The 20,153-nt window shown below is 31.0% G+C and overlaps 1 protein-coding gene across 9 annotated transcripts in view; it reads left to right on the forward strand.

The window, feature by feature from the left end:
- Positions 1-20,153, forward strand: part of ClC-a (chloride channel protein 2) — a 114,361-nt gene that overhangs the window by 55,869 nt on the left and 38,339 nt on the right. For all 9 annotated transcript variants that reach the window (XR_013873773.1, XR_013873762.1, XR_013873777.1 and 6 more), the window contains exons 2-8: positions 8,028-8,465; positions 8,884-8,967; positions 10,325-10,401; positions 10,813-10,879; positions 11,162-11,257; positions 11,953-12,075; positions 13,390-13,463. Coding sequence is in view for 5 of the 9 variants with exons in the window: in XM_080145294.1 (XP_080001420.1) it covers positions 8,409-8,465; positions 8,884-8,967; positions 10,325-10,401; positions 10,813-10,879; positions 11,162-11,257; positions 11,953-12,075; positions 13,390-13,463 (578 nt within the window). In the remaining 4 variants the exon portion in view is untranslated. The remainder of the gene's footprint in view (positions 1-8,027; positions 8,466-8,883; positions 8,968-10,324; positions 10,402-10,812; positions 10,880-11,161; positions 11,258-11,952; positions 12,076-13,389; positions 13,464-20,153) is intronic.

Here is a 20,153-nt window from a genome sequence, read left to right on the forward strand (position 1 = left end):
TCTAATTATACTCTAATATCTAAATAGAATCCTTGTGCAAAAAAAATGAAAAAACAAATTATTGTACTTCCCTCTTTAAAGTACAAATACAGTGTGTTTTTTTATGAGAACTTTTTTGAAAGCAATTTTACCCCACTTATAGTTATCAGAATTTAATGATTAACGGCTTATTTTCTTCGTTTTTTATAACCATTTATAGAACATCAAAAAAATATTTCAGTTTTTATTTAAAAAGTACAGTAAAATATAAAATTCAAGACTTGGGTGTCAACATCTAAAAATGGTTTTAGCGCATTTTTCTTAAGCTCAAATCTTCTATCCTTTGCAAGAAACAAATTGGATTTTCAGTAGTCGACTTTGGGGGGCCAGTACTCTTTGGTTGAGATATGGCCTTCAAACTTTGATATGTTCTAGTACATGTCCCCAAAAGTATCTGTATCAATTTTTAATTTAATTTTTGAAGCGTTTTGCAGCCATTCTTGCAAAGGGTAGAAGATTCGAGAATGAGAAAAATGCGCTAAAACCATTTTTAGATGTTGACACCTAGGTTTGAATTTTTGATTTTTCTGCACTTTTTTAATAAAAACTGAAATATTTTTTTAATGTTCTATAAATGGTTATTAATAACGAAGAAAATAAGCCATTAATCATTAAATTCTGATAACTATAATGGGGTAAAATTGCTTTCAAAAAAGTTCTCATAAAAAAAACACACTGTACATGTACATATATACAGGGTGCGCCACATAAATCCGGACTTTTTTCAAACGGCCATAGCACCAAAACTACTTGACTAATCATGACGTTTGACCACACTATAAAAAGCATGGGTAATTACCTTTTTGCCCATGAAAATTTTTGAACGATGGAGGACGTACTCTCCGAGCTGGCAGTGCTTATGTTCAACATGGCAGAATCGAAATGCGCTGATAGTTCTCCCTGGATTCTCGACTAGGGCCCACTAAATGTGACCTCAGCCCATCTGTAGGTGAGGTAGAGTTATACAACTTGCTGGGGATACTGTTAGATACATAAGTAAGACACTAGAAAAGACTAGAGCTCTCTATCTGAAATGGCTTGGCCGTAGTACTCCATTAAAGTGAAACGTGGCAGATTTTGAGGTGTCAAAAACGTCAAAAATCGTGAAAATTCGTGAAAATTTCTCGGTTCTCGACTACATGGGCCCATTTGTAATCTTAAAACTCGTTTTAGACTATGTGTTGCGATGATAACCCTAGCTTAATCTTCATGCCATTTCCAAAAAGGTATTAAACGTTGTTCTAGCTTAATTGTGGCCCAAATGCACAGTGGTCTATTTTGGCCTTTTGGTGGACATTTCACCTACCTCTACTCAAAGTCAATTTTCTCAGCTTGTAGCTGATAGAATCGTTCAAAATAAAAAGCCTGCGCCTTATTATTACCCAATGCAACTCGTATATTCATATAGAGAAGAAAAACAAAAGCCAACTGGTCTAGAAAATACTTTGAAACTTAGCTAAAATTTCATATTTTCATAATATTTTCTTAATTGGTAAAGTGCCTAAATTCGATGTTTTATAGCAATAAAACATTGAAAAACTTTAAGCATTAATAAATATTACTGTAGAAATGATTATATAAAGGTAAATGCCCAATCACCAACCTTGTGCAACATACATTTGATACAACTAATTCAAGTTTCTTCACCCTTTTTTACGAAGTTATTTTCTCTTAGATAAGTAATAATACTTAATCTATATAGTAATGTTTTTAGCTGTTTAACAGCTAAATCTAGAAATTAAAAAAAATATTAATATATCCAGTAAAATTAATTAGAAATGGGTATTAATGAAAGAAGTTAAATTTACCGAAATTCTTATTGTTAAAAAATATCATTAAATAGTCTTATAAAATGGCTAACAGCTGAGCAGAAGCCGTTTCCCAGCTGCCATATGGATGGGCCCCCACTATTTTTGGAAGTATTTTTGAGCTCAGCACCCACAAAAACCTACCCCTAGCTACGACACAAGCCCTATCTACACATCATACTCTTGGCCAATCCCAGCCGTTTCCGCTAGTTCTAGCCGTTGAGCAGCTGGTACAAGAAATTCTTAAAATGGCTATTTAACATTTTAAGAATTTAACATCAATTATAGCAAAATTATGTTTCAAGAAGTTGTTTCCTATGTAATAAATGATGGATTTGCACTGAAAATGGCCAAAAAAACTGCTAAACGGCTGAGCCGCCAGCCGTTAGCCATTACTTTTCTAACTTTTTGTTTGATTTAGGGAAAATAGACCTACCAAGGAATATTCATGCGAAGTTTCATAACAAAATTCGGATTCTAAGTGCCATTTGCGCTTTGATTACAAAAAGGATGCATTAAACACCCCCCCCCCCCCTTAAAAAGATTAAAACATTCATTTTAAATCTCATAAAGTCTCTTAATTTATCGTAGGCACTTTATAAGCAGTTTAAATGCATCAGAAATAAAAATTAACAATGAAAAGAAAAAAAATTGCAACAATTTTTTCTTCTTGTACTGTAATTTTAGAGTTTGGCCCCTTAAATTAAAGTTTAAATTTGCAAGAAACCGGGCCCTGCAACAACTTAAACTAAACATCAAACTATGGCATTATAACTGTATATTAAGAATAATATATGGTTTGGTATGTTGCGGGGCCCGGTTTTTGGTGAAAAACTTAAAAAACTGAAAATTATTGCCAAAATTTTTTGCAAAAATATTTAAGAAATGACATGAAAATTTTTCAAAAACAACATAAAAATGGATGAAAAAAGTAAAAAAAAAATTTTAAACCCCAGTTTCCTAACAGATCATGTAGTATTATAAATATAAATAGGTGAAGAAACTTGATTGTCTCAATGTAACACTGAAAAAAAATTTTTTTTCCAGAGATGGTGAAAATTCAAAAGGTAAAATTCATGACGTGAAAATAATCCTTAACTTTCATGTTTCAAAGTTCATAATTCATCAACCAATAATTAAAAAGACAAAAACTCTTCTGTTTTATATGAGATAGGGTATATATTTTCAAAATAATTTATTAATTTAGAGAAACACCAAAGTTGATTTTTGGCGAAATGTCCGGCCCTAGACCACTGTGAAATGAGAGCCGCCGTGTCGAAGGGTAGCTTGAAAGATGGGTGAATTTGGATCCTGCAGTTACTCACGTCCCTAAGGAGATATGGCCTCCCAGCAGCCCCGATCTTCATCCAATTGACTTTAAGGCCTGGAGCGCCATTAAAGCACGAACTAATAGACGCGCCCATACCACAAAGACCTCCCTCATTGTCACTATGAAGGAGAACTTCGCCAGCTTGGTCAGGGACATGGTGACCAGGGTCTGGGGGCGGTTCAGGGGGCGGGTAGAGGCGGTGATTGAGGCTGGTGGCGATTTTATTGAATAATCTAATAGTCATATACCTAGTTGGCTTCCCAGTTTTTAAAATTCAATAAAATCTTTAAAATTGACAATTTTATGTTCATTTTTTTTAAAATAAGAAAAAGTCCGGATTTATGTGGCGCACCCTGTAATTTACATGCCATTTTGTATGTTTCATTTTAACATCATTCAATTGGTATTTATTCAAAATAAACATAGAAAAATTAAATATTGATTGAAAAAATTGATTGGTATTTTAACTAATCATCAGACATTGGCAATTTTTAATGATGAAAGCTAATATTACTTGTTAAATCTGATAAGCAAAAAAAATCAATCAGTTAACTTGTTGAGTAGATAGAATGAGTGAACAATTGAGTTAATGTAGACCTAATTAAACATTGGGTTTATCTTTTGCGATTTAATCACAAAGGACAAACATGTCAGTTATTGTTTTGGTGCTGATTTAGCAGCAAAAGGTACCGTTTTATATGCCTTTGCTAGAGGATCATGTTACGAAATACACTTAACATATGTATAAACATCATCCACAAAAGCGATGCTCTGAAATAAAGTGGTAGAACAAACGAACATGAAGACTTGTATAATGTATAAGTCTTAACAACATTGTTGCAAATCTGCTTAAATACAGAATACTGTTTAATGACATAAGTAAAATTTTAAGACTTGATTATAAATATCTTTGCTTAAAACATTGTACTTTGTTGTCCTAGGAAACAGTATTCTAAAATCGGACGAATAATTATATCACATTAAAAATCGTTGTCAAAAAAGTTAAAAATTACCATTTTTAAATGGACAAACAACTTTCTTGTAACTATTCTAGAGTTTTACTCTTTCTGGGTCGTACTTTACTATTATAGGAATCATCATTCAAAACTAACTGTAACGGACTTATAGACCCTAATTATAGAACGGCTTCGCTTTAAAGAAAAATAAATAATATTTTTACCAACAGACTAGACCTGCTTTTTATAGATTTAGCTCATATCTAAAATATTCCTGTAATTGTTGGTCTATTATTGATAAGTCTATTGTGTTAGAATGCAAGCTAATGTCAATCATAATATTATGAGACACCGGCTGCTGCTATGTATCCATTTAAATCATGGAAATAAATGAGGGTAAAAAGGGACATTTAATTGAGTCGGGTTCGAGTTTGGATCACAACACTTTGTTTAAGGATTTTTATATGGTACCTACTGCTGCTAAATAAGGCACGTGAGATTACTTTTAATAGACGGCATCTATTACTATGTACTGCACAGATAGACTCCAAGTTAAAAAATGTCTGTAAAATCCTTTGATTGCACTAGCTTTGTCTGAAAGTGTGGTTATCTGTTACACCTGTTAAGGGGCCAAGACTTTTCACCCACTCTTGATAGACACGTTATCAATTATGCTAATGCTACGGGATAAGAAAATAGTTTATATTCATATGTTAAAAGGTTTGGAAATTTTTTTTATTATACAATACATCAATCAATTTATCCTTAGTCACTGCATTCAATATTGAAATTTATTTGAAAAATGCACCCGCCAATTTTTGTCTCAATTTTGTTTGTTTCCTTGTTAACAAATCTGTCTTTTTGATTCAATTTAAGCTTTTATAGTATGCTTAATGTGATAATGAACAAGGATAACTATATCCACAAGTATCATGGAATTGTAAGTTAGTAATATTTGATCACAATCTTATAATATAAAGCTGTAGGTAAGGTTTATTTGTTTGAAGCTTATGATCACCGAAATTGGTGATTCAATTGGGTTGCACTTTTCAGGGAAGCTCGTTAAGGTCATATGGTTTTAGGCTATTTTCCTGACCAAACCTACTTTGGAGGATTGGGCTGAAGCGATATTAAAAAATGAATTATGAAACATTTTGAATTTTAAAAATGACGAAATATAAGCTGAAAAAAATCCGGTTAAAGTAGTTATACCCCTGTATCTCTGATATTTGACTATTATGGCATGCCTGCTAATTAATTGTGACGGGTATTTGATTTCTTTATTGTGCGTTGGTGGATAATTTAGATTAATTAGAATTAGTCTCAATACAACAAAATTAAGATATGAGATAAAGTCTAGAAACAGACATTATTAAAGAACAAAACTGCTTGAATTTTTACATCAATTTTTGTTGAAGCTTGGTATTAATCTATTTTCTGAAATGATAGATAAAATAGAAAAAATACACCCCTCCCCCTTCCTTACAAACTCTTAAAGGGAAAATAATTTTTTATCATATTTTTACACAATTTTGTTTAGACTCGAAAGATTATTTTTCTGCTTATAAAGTTCTGATGCTATAAGTGTTTATTTTCGTTTGTCAAACTGTCTTATTTTATGCTTTTTTGAAAGTTATCACCCTTGTTTTAGTATTACTTAACTATTGAATAACTTTTTTGCTTGTTTTTCTGCAAATAAGTGATAAGTGATTGTTTTCGCTTGCGTTTAACATTTTTATCTGTTACAAAACTTATTTTTTGAAAACTTTATTCATCAGTGATGATATCTATTTGAATTATCATCAAATTGAGAGATTTTATTTTTTTTCTCTTTCTAAACAGTTATTACAGGAAAAGGAGCACTTTAGCAGTTTCATTAATTATTTCTTCTGATATTTTGCAAAAAGAGATGCCTACACTTTTTAATTTCAAACTGCGCGGCGTGTGTTAATAGTAGAAAAATGTTACGCATACTGTTAGAACCGCTAAGAAGTCTAATTTTTGGAAATATAAGAACGATTTTTCTGCTACGTATATTTACGGAGCTACTTGTTAAAATGTCCCAACTGATGTAAAACTTGACTTGAGAGTAAATTTTAAAATATAACTAAAAATTAGAAAAGATATTTTGCAAAAAGAGATGCCCACATTTTTTGATTTCAAATTACGCGGCTTGTGTTAATAGTAGAAAAATGTTACGCATACCGTTAGAACCGCTATGAACTGTATTTTTGGAAATACAAATAATCTAGGAGCCAGATGGTAAAATGTCCAAAAATATACTCGCAAGTCAAGTTTTAAGTAAGTTGGGACATTTTAACATGTAGCTTATAAACTATGCGTAGCACAGGACTAACGGTTCTTAGCGGTTCTAACGGTATGCGTAGTATTTTTCTACTATTAACACAAGCCGCGCAATTTCAATTTTAAAAATGTCCGCATTTTTTTGCACGCACTCTTTATGTGGATATTTTTACAGGAAAAAATTTTCGTCAATTTAGGTTGCTAACATGGACACCACTTATTGGTCAGTTCGTTCATCCATTAGGAGGGGATGGGGTAAAGGGGGTGGATGATGGGGATCGTTATTACTTCAGTCACCTCCTAGTTTCTCTTTATTAGAGTACATGATACTTTGGTGTAAGATCCAAGAAATAATAAATCCATTACTAGCGGTTTTTAAAATTTTTACTTGTTCATATTGTCGTTATTGCTGATAATTTAAATTTGTAATGAATCCTTCAATACTAAATTCTAGGTAAAAGTACAGATTATAATTTGCTTATAAAACATAAATTTAATTGCACATTGTTGTTTTTCTCCTGATAACAACAAGAACAAATACTTTATTAATAGCGAAATTTTTTGGTTACCTAAAATTGGCAACAAATCAATTATTTTGCTAGTAACAAAAAGTCAGCGTTCTAGAGGGATAAGACAATGGCCGATAAATTGATGTACATCCCCAATTATTGGTTGAAATGTTTGGATACTCAACTCACTGAATCAACCAATCAAAATTTAAATAAAGTCCGTAAAGTTGTTAAGTCAACGAATAAGAAAACGTTATGGAAAACTTTGGGGACTAGTGTAATAAACAGCCCATTGTCCCCTTACTTCCTCTGACAAAAAAGTATGTATGAAAAAAAGGCAATTATACAAATTTCCTCTTTTTGACCTTTTAAAGTTTTAATATGTAAATTATTTTTCGCTTGTAATTGAATTACTTGTAGAGGAGCTACGCTCCTAAAATTTTATATAGAATCTGTATTGCAAACTAAACATACACAAATATAGATTATATATAACATAAACATTATTTGATTGATTAATATTTTATACCAGGGTGTTAAAGGACTAGGTATGGTGTTTAAATTAATCCACAACCCTTTCTTCTGTTAAATAAATATTAGCCAGAATTTTCAGAGAGTGAGGTACCAAAATTGATACCAGCTCTTTTACCCCCATTTCGTCATCCCTGATTATTTATACTCTGATAAATTCAGGGCTCGTCAGCCGCCTCTAAGCTTCAGGAAAATCATCTTTTTACAATTTTGAAATTCAGCTGGAAGTCTAAACCTCACCCAAATATGACAATCACTCTTTTCAAAAAAATTTAAAAGCTCTCAATTTTAAATTTGAGGCTTAGCCACAGCTGCCGAGCCCTGATTAAATTTCTTCTAGTCACCACATAATTAATCATTTATTACAAATTTAATTTTGCATTTTTAAACTTTTTGTTTATCAATATGGATTTTTTATTTACACAAAAATCCTTATTAATTTTTTTAGTAAAGTAAAAAGAGAATTAAATTTAAATTCTACTATATCTTAAACAATGAATTATTTTATATTATACCTAGGATGTACTAATGATATATCTTTATTTTTCAGGTAGGCCTGTATGAACCCTGCCTATGTGTCAGTAACTGTGTGCCAATCAATCAGCCTTACAAACTTACAAAAACTTCCAGAAATCTCCCAGTGACTGTTTTACCTAACTAACCGAAGTGCCAATTTTGAAAAGGTATCAAAATAAGACAAAAATAATGGTATAGACTGTGTTTTGTAAAAGTTATACTATAATTAAAAGTACTTATAAACAACAAAATATTCTGTGATAAAAAAAGCTCTTCTGTGACTAATAATTTAACCAAAATTACCAAAAGTTTTATTATCGTAATAAACAGACTTTAACTTGTGATATATTGTGAAGTAAATAGAAACATTGTTATTTTTTAATATCAACAAAAAGAAGATTGAAAAATCTCTAAAATGGCGATGACCCGACTTGAACTTCCCGACCAATATGTGCCTGGTCACGACGATGAGGTAATTTTTTTTTTTTTTTTGTAGCATAGCTACTCTTAAATACTCTAGGTATTACGTGTGTTCGTCCGTAAATTACGGAAAATCCAATTTAATTGATAAGTTTTATGTTCCTTTAGAGCTCCAAAAGCATTTATACACTTTCTAAATTACAATATCCGGTAATAGGAATTGAATGCAATTAAAAAGAGGGAAATGTCCATTGAAGAGATCCCGTAAAATAATGTAAATAATTTACGAAAAAACTTATATCGCTTCTTATAAACAAGCATTGCAACTATTAATATTTCTTGCATCGCGGTTCAGAATTCGTTTTTATCCCCTGGAAATTGATTATATCAGAAGCTTTGATAAAAAATATGTATTATCTTAATTAAACTATTGCTCCTCTCTAAATCTATTGAAAAAATGATTATTTAAGGACATTACTAGTGCTACCAGCGCCATGGGGTACCAACAAACCCTCATGTATGGTAGATACAGCAAGTCTATGGCAGATGAAATCAGGAATATTTCAATATTTAATCATTACATATTCATCTTTTCTGTTTAAAAAGTTATACAAAATATAATGAGGTATTTGCATGTTTGTGTTTATTTTCATATTTCTGTTATCATCGCAATACCCTCTTAACTTTTATTCTATTTTCTCTATTTGAGGAATACATACTCTAAAGTTATATAATATAGGTAGTATCTGGCCCTAAAGCTTTTTTGCTTTGACATATATTTATTTATAGATTAGTTTAATTGTCTTCTTGTATTGATGAATACTCAAATATATAAAAGATTTTTAGGATAGCTTATAGAGATGCGACACATTTTAAATGATATATTATACATGTATGTAAATAATTTATATGTAAACATGGATGAGATATCTATAGGTAAGTGAGAAAGTAAATGAATAGGACTGACAAACGAACATTGATAAACATAGAATAACTGCACTTTGATGTAGCTTAAAATAGCTTAGATATATGATAGCCGTATCGGGAATCATTATAGGGTGGAGAGACCGACCCTAATTGTAGTAAAGCTTTGCTTTTAAAATTATTCTATGCAAAATATTATATAGTTATCATATTACAATTGCCGTATCGGGAATCATTATAGGGTGGAGAGACCTACCCTAATTGTAGTAAAGCTTTGCTTTTAAAATTATTTTATGCAAAATATTATATAGGTATCAGATTACAATTCGATTTTTAGTTATTTAATACCAACAATTTATGTAATAGAAAGGATTAGATTTCATTTTATTTTGTACTAAATACTTATTTTACATTTGTTGTATTATAGTAAAAATACGCAAATATTAAAGGATTCATATTTTTGTTGAAGGTGGTCAATTTATGAAAATGCTTCCCCTTTCAATAATACAGGCAACAAACCCTTGCAAATCAGATTACCTTTTAAAGGATTTTGATTGATATTATTGTTGCTTTATGGGCTTAAAGTAACTCCATATAGACAAGTTCAAAATATTTACCTACTATCGCAAATTTTTACTTTTAGCCTGCTTTTAGCTAGATTTTTTTAGTTAGGCAAAGTTCAGAGTATCTATCGTTTAGGTTGCAATATTTAAATAAAAGAATAGAGGGGGCACGAGCTGTATGTCACTCTACCCACGGGGTAGGGACCCGGTCCCGACTTTCAATAGGATCTTAGAATATCAGCCAATAGCGTCGGAAATATAAAAACAGCCTAGTTGCTACAAAAGAGCAGAAAGCAATTTGCTAGCAGACGAAAAGGTCCCCACCACTTGGGCCCTCTAGTTGTTTTGGTTATACATCTATACTTATACATTTGTTGTTGCATATTTTTCTTTAAAATGAAATATTGAATTATGAATGTTAATTAGAGAACAAGCACGACGACATAAACTTGTAGAGAAACGACGTAAGAAGGAACAAAGAAAACGAAGAAAAGAGCTCAGGTTCCTAATTTTTTTATTTGTCTTGTTATATTAATCCTTTTCATTCCATTTATGTCTTTAATAATAGGAGAGGGAAGTTTATTACACTAGTCCCCAAAGTTTTATTTAAGTTTTAAGTTATTTAATACGTTGGCTTAACAACCTTGGGAACTAATATTGAATTTTGATTGGTTACCTCATTGAGTGTCCAAACGTTTTACCACTAATTGTAATCTACAGAAGGGAAAATTCTATTTATCATCATTGGGGAATGGGATGTACATCAATTTATCGGCCATTGTCTTATCCTTTTAGATAATAAATCTGTCTTTTTCATGTTCTGAAAATAATAGCTTATCTATTTTTATCAATATATATCTCTTTTGCCTTATGACTATCTATCTATTAATCTACTTATCTATAACAATTTAGTGGAACGACAGAATGCAACAGAAAGGCTGCCCGTGTTATAACTTATATCTGGAAAAATACATTCGCAAGGAAAACAAATCTTTTTACTTGAAAAAAAATGAGGCATATAATTATGTGGTTCCCAAAAGGTTAAGCTACAGTGAACTTTTTTATACAAATGACCTATCCTTTTCTAAACAACCAAAAGTGCATGTAAACTACTTCCTACCTTCTTAGTTTTATTTTATTTTTCAAAATAAGAGGGGTGGGGGGCAGTTCTTGAATTGGCACTTTGATGGCATACGTTAAATTTAAAAGCCTATTCATTAAAATTAAAAATTATCAATGTAAAAAAGTTGTATGTTTGAGCAGGATAGGAGAAGACTGGGTCTTCCTGGCTGCCCTTGGGGTCATCATGGCTCTCATCTCATTTGCCATGGACTATACCATCTCATTGTGCAATAAGGTATCTACTCCACTTCTCTCTTGTAAGTATTGCCATGGATTATACCATCTCATTGTGCAATAAGGTATCTACTCCACTTCTCTCTTGTAAGTATTGCCATGGATTATACCATCTCATTGTTCAATAAGGTATCTACTCCACTTCTTTCTTGTAATTCTTGCCATAAACTATACCATCTCATTGTGCAATAAGGTATCTACTCCACTTCTTTGTAGTAAGTCTTGCCATGGACTATACCATCTCATTGTGCAATAAGGTATCTACTCCACTTCTTTCTTGTAATTCTTGCCATGGACTATACCATCTCATTGTGCAATAAGGTATCTACTCCACTTCTTTCTTGTAATTCTTGCCATGGACTATACCATCTCATTGTGCAATAAGGTATCTACTCCACTTCTTTGTAGTAAGTCTTGCCATGGACTATACCATCTCATTGTGCAATAAGGTATCTACTACACCTGTATTTAGTAGTGAAGCAACTTACTATGTAATCTGTCACTCTGTAACGCTATAGGGGAAAAGATTTACTGCTATTAAAGCTCGACTTCTGGTTTTGCTTGTCAACATTCCCATTATTATGGGGCATATGAGTATATAACACCCATATATGAAGCAGCTTTTTAGCCACTTTTTTTTTTATTTTTTTACTGGCCCTTTTGCCAATTCATTGGTATTGATTATTCTATTTGCAGGCAAGACTGTGGCTAGTAAAGGATCTCGTGTCTCACCTTGGCCTCCAGTTTCTGGCCTGGACCTCTCTACCTGTCTTTCTCATTCTGTTTGCCGCCGGATTTGTACACATTGTGGCACCTCAGGTATGCTGATTTTTTTTTGTCTTTTGTTTCACTAACGTTATTAAGTTGTTTCTAAAGAGTTAAATAATCTACAATTCTTTCTTCTCCTAAATAAAAACAAATATCTACATAAGACTTTAGGGCTGATTGATTATTCTCCTACTTATTGTATAATTTTTGGTCGGTTGGTATGTCTGTATCAGGCAGAAAAAGAAGGTGTAGGGAAAGGCTATGGAAAAATGGGCATTCAGAAATTATTCTTAAAGAAAAATCTCCTTTTACAACAATACTGAAACATTGAGGATGCTTTGGAATAGATTGAAATTTGATTTTTATATCTTAGCAACTTGATATAAATCTTTTAAAAATATTTGATTAGTTTGCATTATTGCATTGGTAGTTTTAATAATGAATGCTGATCAACAGGGAAAATTACAGGAATAATAGTACATTTTGTTATTTTAATCAATGGTAAACACAGTTTTTACTGTATGTTAAACTATATGTTGGTCTTAAATGATATTTATTGGTCAATGACAAAAAATTGTGTTTTTCCATAGACTTTAGACTAAACATGATTTAGTTTCCTTCGTTTATATGTCCTTGTATGTCTTTTAATCATTTGGAAAAGGATTAAAATTGTGATAAATCTTCCAATTTTTTGAAGAACCACCAATAAACCAAAAAAGATACATTTCATCAAGCTCTGGTAGTAAGTAGCTGTCGAAACAACGGACAAACACACCCCAAACATAGAATAGCTGCACTGTTAAAATTTAATGAATCAGCACAATGGAATATTTTTTGAAACTAAAAGCTGAGTAGGTACTGTAATTTATTTATGGAAATTACTAAATATGATTGACAATAATTTCAATTATTCATATATTATCACGTTTTTTTTTGTTAATTTTATGTTACGTAATAAAAAAACAAGGATACGGGGAGAGGTGAATAGAATAGGAATTAACATTATCTTATTATTTATAGCGGCAATTTTATATAATTGCTAAATAGGGTGTATTCCATTTCCTTCAAACAGATTTTTAGATTGCTATTACTTTTAACAGAACTAGCAGCTGCGCCCCTAACACCTAGGGACTCTGTATTAGAAGTAGTAGGGTATAAAAAAAGCCTTAAACCATCCTGTGTCTGCAATTTAAAAATAAAATGGTTTGAAACTATTTAGGGACCTTTGTGAAGCTTCCATAGAATGGAGAACTCAATTGGTTCAGTTTACACATTTTCAATCTTAAACCAATATCAAGACGTCTTAAATAGCTAACCGTTTTAGGTTTTTGATAGCATACTTTGATTCCAATTCTTTGTATTTAGGCCATTGGTTCTGGTATTCCTGAAATGAAGACGATATTAAGAGGCGTCGTGCTCAAAGAATATTTAACTTTCAGGTAACATATTATTTGTCACCAATACCTGCCCATTACCTACTGCTCTATCTATTTAAGAAAGGTATAGGTACTGGTACAGTCAAAAACTGAAAGATTAAGTATTCATACACAATTTTTTTAATGGATTTTTTCACAATAAGTTGTCAGTTTTTTATTAATAATCATTTTTTTGGTACTTGAGAGTCGCACGCATTGGTCAAATTGAGTGAAACATTTATTTTGGTTTTATGTTATTAATATATATTTAATTTTGCCTTGTAATACACCTTCTTGGTTCCTATATTTTACAATGGATATAAATTCGATATTTGTGTACGTAATTGTCAGGGATGAAGGGGACCTTGGACTGTAAATTATAATCGTAGCTCAAGTTTTGTACAATAATATCTCTAATTTGTTTGACTAAAAACTTTGGGTACTACTAATTAAATCTTGATTTATTTGTTCAAAGTGGTAGTGTGAACCAATTATTTTAATCAATAGAAGGGTTTCATTTCAATAAATATGTTGATTAACAACAATCTTTTTAAATTAGTTCAACTACTCTACAATATCCAATATTCGTCTGTTACCTTCTTTTGATACTTTTAGAATTAATGTTGTGTAGATTTATTTACATGATGAAAAAATAAATTTAAAGCATAGTTGCATGAAGTGCAATCCAGAAAAATATGTTAATTAACAACAATCTTTTGTTTAAATTAGTGCAACTACTCTATAATCCAATATTCGTCTGTTACCTTCTATTGCTGAGTTTAGAATTATTGTTGTGTAGATTAATTTAACTATTAACATTAATATTTAACAAATTGGTTAAAATACTTAATAGTAATATGAAAATAGGTGTATTTTTGTCATCATAACTGTGAATTTGACAGCCTCATTGAATTTCATGGGTGTGAAAATGACAGTAAAACTGTGTTTATGACATCAGTGAAGGTGTAATTTTGACTGTGGATAAAAAAAAATATTGCCAAAAACACAGCTATAATCAAAATTGACAAAAACACACCCAGTTTTTGTCAAAAACACAGTGACTGTATTTTTGCTATTGGTAATAGTGGCAGCACCCCGTTTCATTATGTATTTATATCAATCAATGTCTTATCCCATAATATCCCTGCTTATTCTCATTCAAGTACAAATTCTTTAATAATTTTAATATTATTTATGAATGACAGTAAAATTGATAAAACACGTTTCATAAATAAAATTAAATATTTTTCTTGTCTTTTTTTCTAGTTAGTAAACATATGTAATAAATTAATCAACAATTGATAGATTACAGATTAGGCTCACACTTTCTCTTTGTTTTATGCATTGATAGATTTACTTATAAATAAAAATTTTACGGGTTTACGATGTATTATTATATTATCTTATTCTCAAAAAAAAATATTTATTGATAATATTATTTTTGCAAAAAAAATAAATCGTAATATATCCTTTTAGTAGAAATTTAAAATTTACCTTAATACGTGTTTCGTTTACAAAGCAGATCCCGATAGTTGAAATGATGTTTTGCTTCAGACGGACGGACAGAAACAATATGTTTTGCCTAAATGGTTCGTTGTTCGAAACTCAATAATTTAAGGGGAGGGGGGGGGGGGGGGGGGGTTAATGCAACCATCTCGTAATCAATGATTAAATGGCACTTAAAATTCGAATTTCGATCTTAAATTTTTCATGAGTAATCCTTGGTAGGTCTATTTTCCCTAAATCGAACAAAAAGTTGGAAAAGTAACGGCTGGCGGCTTAGCCGTTTAGCCGTTTTTTGCCTATTTTCAGGGCAAATTCATCATGAATTACATAGGAATCAACTTTTAAAAACATATTTTTGGTTTAATTCATGTTAAATGATAGCAATAACCATTTTTAAAATTTCTAGTGCTAACAGCTACCGGCTAGAACCGTTTGATAAGGTTTCTGAGCGACAAAAAGGATTATGTGGAGATAGGTTTTATGACTAATTTGCTATTAAGATACCAAAAAATGGCAAAACAGCTGAGCCGCCAGCCGTTAGACGTTACTTTTTCAAACTTTTTGTTCGATTTAGAGAAAATAGACCTACCAAGGATTATTCATGCAAAATTTCAGATGGAAATTCGAATTCTAAGTGCCATTTAATCATTGATTGCGAGATGGTTGCATTAACCCCCCCCCCTTCCCTTATGTAACAAGGGCTTTTTCTGGACATCTTTATTTTTTAGGTATTTATGATTGCAAATGTTCTTGTTTTCAATAGATTGCATTATAAAGTAGGACGTGCTTTTTAGAAACGCAGTCAACAAATACATATTTTTTGGCGTGCCTGTGACACAGACATCTTTTGAATCATTTAGATTTTGATATATATATATTTGGTCCTCGTTCTTTTTTTCCTAGTGGTTTCCCCCAAACGAACTTTTTTTTGAGATATTTCAAAATATAGGTAAGTTTAGGTAAAGTTTAGTAGAGCCTTGCATTTATTTGACTTCTCAGGGATATGGCCCCGAAAGATTAAAACCTTCCGCAGGGGATAGAACCCCTCAGGGACAGGGCACCGCCTCCCGAAGGGGAAAGAAATATTGTTTTCTTCTTAAAAACCTTAAATTATAGGATTAGGGCCGATGGTCAAAAAATAATTTTGATTGAAACATCGTTTTTTATAACTCGTTGGACCTTTAGATTTACTGGAGAAATATTTAGAACTCTACACTCTGTAGAACATCTACATAAACTTTTAAGTTTTATTTAACAACAGTATATGAATTAAATCGATTAAAATGGCTGAATACCAATCCACAAGCTCCTAGATTTTTGTTGTATTTGTCGCCTGTTTACTTTCAATAAATAATGCAACCTTTTATCCTAGGTAACCTTTTATTGCAAAGTTCATGTTTTTCTCAGTATTATTTATAGTAGATTTCTGTTTTCATATAAAGCAACTATTATTTTTAAAAGCGAAGCTTTTCTATAATTAGGGTCGGTCCGTCCGTCCGTCCGTACGTCCGTCCGTCCGTCCGTCCGTCCGAGATAGATAGCTTTTATTCGTTAATTTAGGCATGTTAGAATTGTCCTATCGATTTCAAACTTTGCATGATGATTCCTGTAGTAGTTGGGTACGATTTAGAAAGCGTAGCAACTCTATAATCATTACCAGAATGTCCGTACGTCCATTTTAAACATGTTGATTTTTCTACTTTTTTAACAACAAATTTTCAAGTGTTTTAATTATCCGTTTGATCTGATTTTTGGTATATTGATTCCTGGGACAACAAAGAACAATATTATAAGCGAAGCAACTCTATAATCAAGTCCAAAAATGTAAGTATGTCCATAAACATTATCCTGTTTTTAAGCAGTTTTTCAACAAATTTACCTACAATTTTGATTCGACATTTATACATTTATGTTCCGATTTTTCAGTTCAGATACTATACAAGTGTTAATGTCCGTTTGTCCTACCATTTCAGTGCTTCGCTTTTATGGATGTTGTCATCCTTGTTTCTTCTCAACTACATCAATTTTGCTTTTAAGAGAAACCTAATATTACTCTTAGAATTATGCATATTTACTTATATCTATACAAAAGAAATTTGAAAAAAAATATCCTGATCTATAAGGTATTTTCGGTCTTGTCTGTTCAGGGAATCTTTATAAATGTCTTAGGGTGGTTTTAGGCCATTTTAAATACCTTTCTTCGCCCTCCCTGGAGGCTAATGGCGAATTGAGAGCATTTTTATATTGCACTATACAAACATGTTATGTTTAATGTTACACTACAAATCTTATTAAATCAAGTATGACAATATTCATGAAAGCAAAGGAAGCAGCTTAATATGTATATCAGACTGTATGTATATACATTTCTAAAAGTAGGAACAAAAGGTTATCTTCATCTGCACGACGAAGTGCTTGTTTATCTTTACAAGTATTTAGCCATGCTACGCTTTAAAAATGCCTCATTGTTTTTAGTAATTATCTTAGATTCAAAATAAACAAAATGGGATAATTCTATCATTTAAAATTTTGCGGACAAGCTTTATAGTGAAGCTTTTGGAGTGATGGGGTAATAAAACACCCTAAAGACTTGCAGATCTTCCGACAATGACACGACGATAGCTTAGAAAAATTTTAAGATAGAACTCTTTTAACACATAATTAAAACGTATGGTCGATCATACTATTATCCGTTACGAATGGACCGACAAACACTGAATGTCGAAATGCTTCTCTTTTAAAAATATGCAGAATAAAAGTTTTGGTCACCTTAAACTTTTTTCTTGTTAGATAAAATTCTGTAATTTAATTGTCAGTTTTTGTGTTTTGTCTACTTGTGTTTGTTTGTTTGTATTTGTATAATTTTGTAAGGTTAAAAAGTAAGGAATTTTATTTTCATTTGTACTGAAGCAAAGCCTGAACAGTTATTCCTGCATATATTCCTTAAAATATTTTGAACAAAATATCAATTTTTATTGGTGTTTTTACCGATACTTTAAATTAAATTTAATTATAATAAGCGCATTTTCTCTCTAAAAGTTATTGTTCGTTAGTCCAAAGATATTTTTTTTATTTTACTTCTATAGATATTGTAATTTTGATATTCCATCCCAACTATTTAATTCAAGCTTATATTTAAAGCACAAGGAAAAGCATAGTTTAATTTTATCTTTATTATACAGGTAAAAACGTGTTTGCTGGTGTAAATTCTAAGGTCCATAAACGTAATTTTATGTGGGACATTTTAAGAGCAAATTATTTGCACAGTGGTAAATATTTTTTTGCTTTTCAAAAGCGTGAATTATATAAAATTCGTTTTGTCGGTTTGTTTCTGTTTCCGACAGAGCTGTTCTTAAAAACATAATTCGCCTAATTATCATATAACCTCTAAGATCTATTGCTGTCTCAACCATGACACTTTGGTTGAGCTTGACTTCCGAATTAGCGGGAAGTTCACGAGATCAGTTGGCGAACATACAAACCCCCAATACCAGGAACCATCAAGTTTCAACAGCAGGTTTGAATATAGATTTATTGATGAAATTATTTCAAAGACCTGAAATTACAATATCAATTAGTTCATAATTCCAGTTATTTATAACCACGTAATCTTATTTGCTTTTTAAAAATCATTTTTCTCTACGGTTAAGAATCTTTGGAACCTTTGGCTTTAAAGGAAAATTATTTGGTTTAATAAATCATTGTTAAATGCAAAAATAAAGGCACATAAAAAATTACTAAAACATATATTAATCATAATTAAGTTTCATGCTTAGCTGGCTAAAGCCTTTTTAAAACTACATATAATCGTCCTATACACCATTCTTCTTAATAAAATTAACAAATTCTACCTGAAGTTCTTATGGTTTCAAATCCCTGGTATACTAGGGTCGTTCACACACTATGAGACCAATGATAGGCCCAATTTTGTTCTCCGAAATCTTCACACTCTCATATCTCATTCAAAAGTGAAAAACGTGGGCGCATATAAACAATCCATGCCGCGTCTATTATGAAAGGAAAGCCAAAAAAGACGACATTTGCGCTTAGTTTTGGATAATGATAAGGAATTTAATTTCGAACTTGATAAACACAAAGCTTCCTCGAAAAGAGGTTAAGACACACCCCCCGTTTGAAAGTCAAATTAACTTCCTTAATGAGATTCAAGGTTTTTTTTGCGCTGAGCACTAGCAACATTTCTCACTAAACTCAACTCACCATAATCACATGAGAATGGCCACATCCCGAAAACGTGACAATTTTTGCTCCTAACTAAATGAAACCCCGTGAAATGCATACACAATATTATACTCCTCACTAGGACTCATAATACCTCACATTTTAGGATAGAAGGATGGGGATTGGTTTGTACCATACAACATTCCATGCACATGACAATCACAAGATCACATACACAAATCCTAAAATAGATAATCCTATTAATCATGATGTTGTAAATATAACAACTATACTAAATAATAATCATTTCATAATCAATAGGTAATAATCATTATAATAAATCAATAAGTACCTACGAAATCAGGTTGAAATGTAAATGTAAACAATAATGGTAAAAATAAAACGAAATAAATCTTAGACAAGAAAATTAAGATTTATAGGTACTTAAAACTAAATTTGTTAAGCATCAAAAAGAGTAGTAAGAAAAAATTTTTCAAAATCCTTGGGCAGAAAGTTTTTCAAACCTAATGAATAAGAACTGTAATATCTTAATCAATAATAAAACTTTTTAATACTTAAAGAATAGCAAAATAATAATATCTTCGTTAGAATTTTCATCGGAATTATGAAAAAAAAATACCAATTTTTCTTTGTAAAAAATATGAGACTTTAAATATGAATTTTCAATCATTCCTTGATCTGAATAAAAATGTTTTACTTGATTGAAATTCATATATAATTTTAAAAAAATCTGCTAAAAAAATACTTGATTTTTTTCTTAGAATAAATATCGAATCACGCAACCTCGACACATTTATTCCTTTTTGTTAAACTTTTCAGGTAAGTTTTTTAATGAATTGTACTTTTGAAAAGAATTTTAACTCAATAAAATTAAATTTGAGCATATGAAATAGAATAAACTTTAATCGCATTTCATTTGATTCTTATTTTAGGCATAAAAATAGGCATATGAAAAATGTGGCTTTTTTTACTAAAAAAAATCTCAATTTCCATAAAATAAGAATCAAT

This window comes from Acartia tonsa, chromosome 2 (genome assembly GCF_053477335.1).
Source record: "Acartia tonsa isolate MP-2025a chromosome 2, ASM5347733v1, whole genome shotgun sequence".
Classification (NCBI taxonomy): domain Eukaryota; kingdom Metazoa; phylum Arthropoda; class Copepoda; order Calanoida; family Acartiidae; genus Acartia; species Acartia tonsa.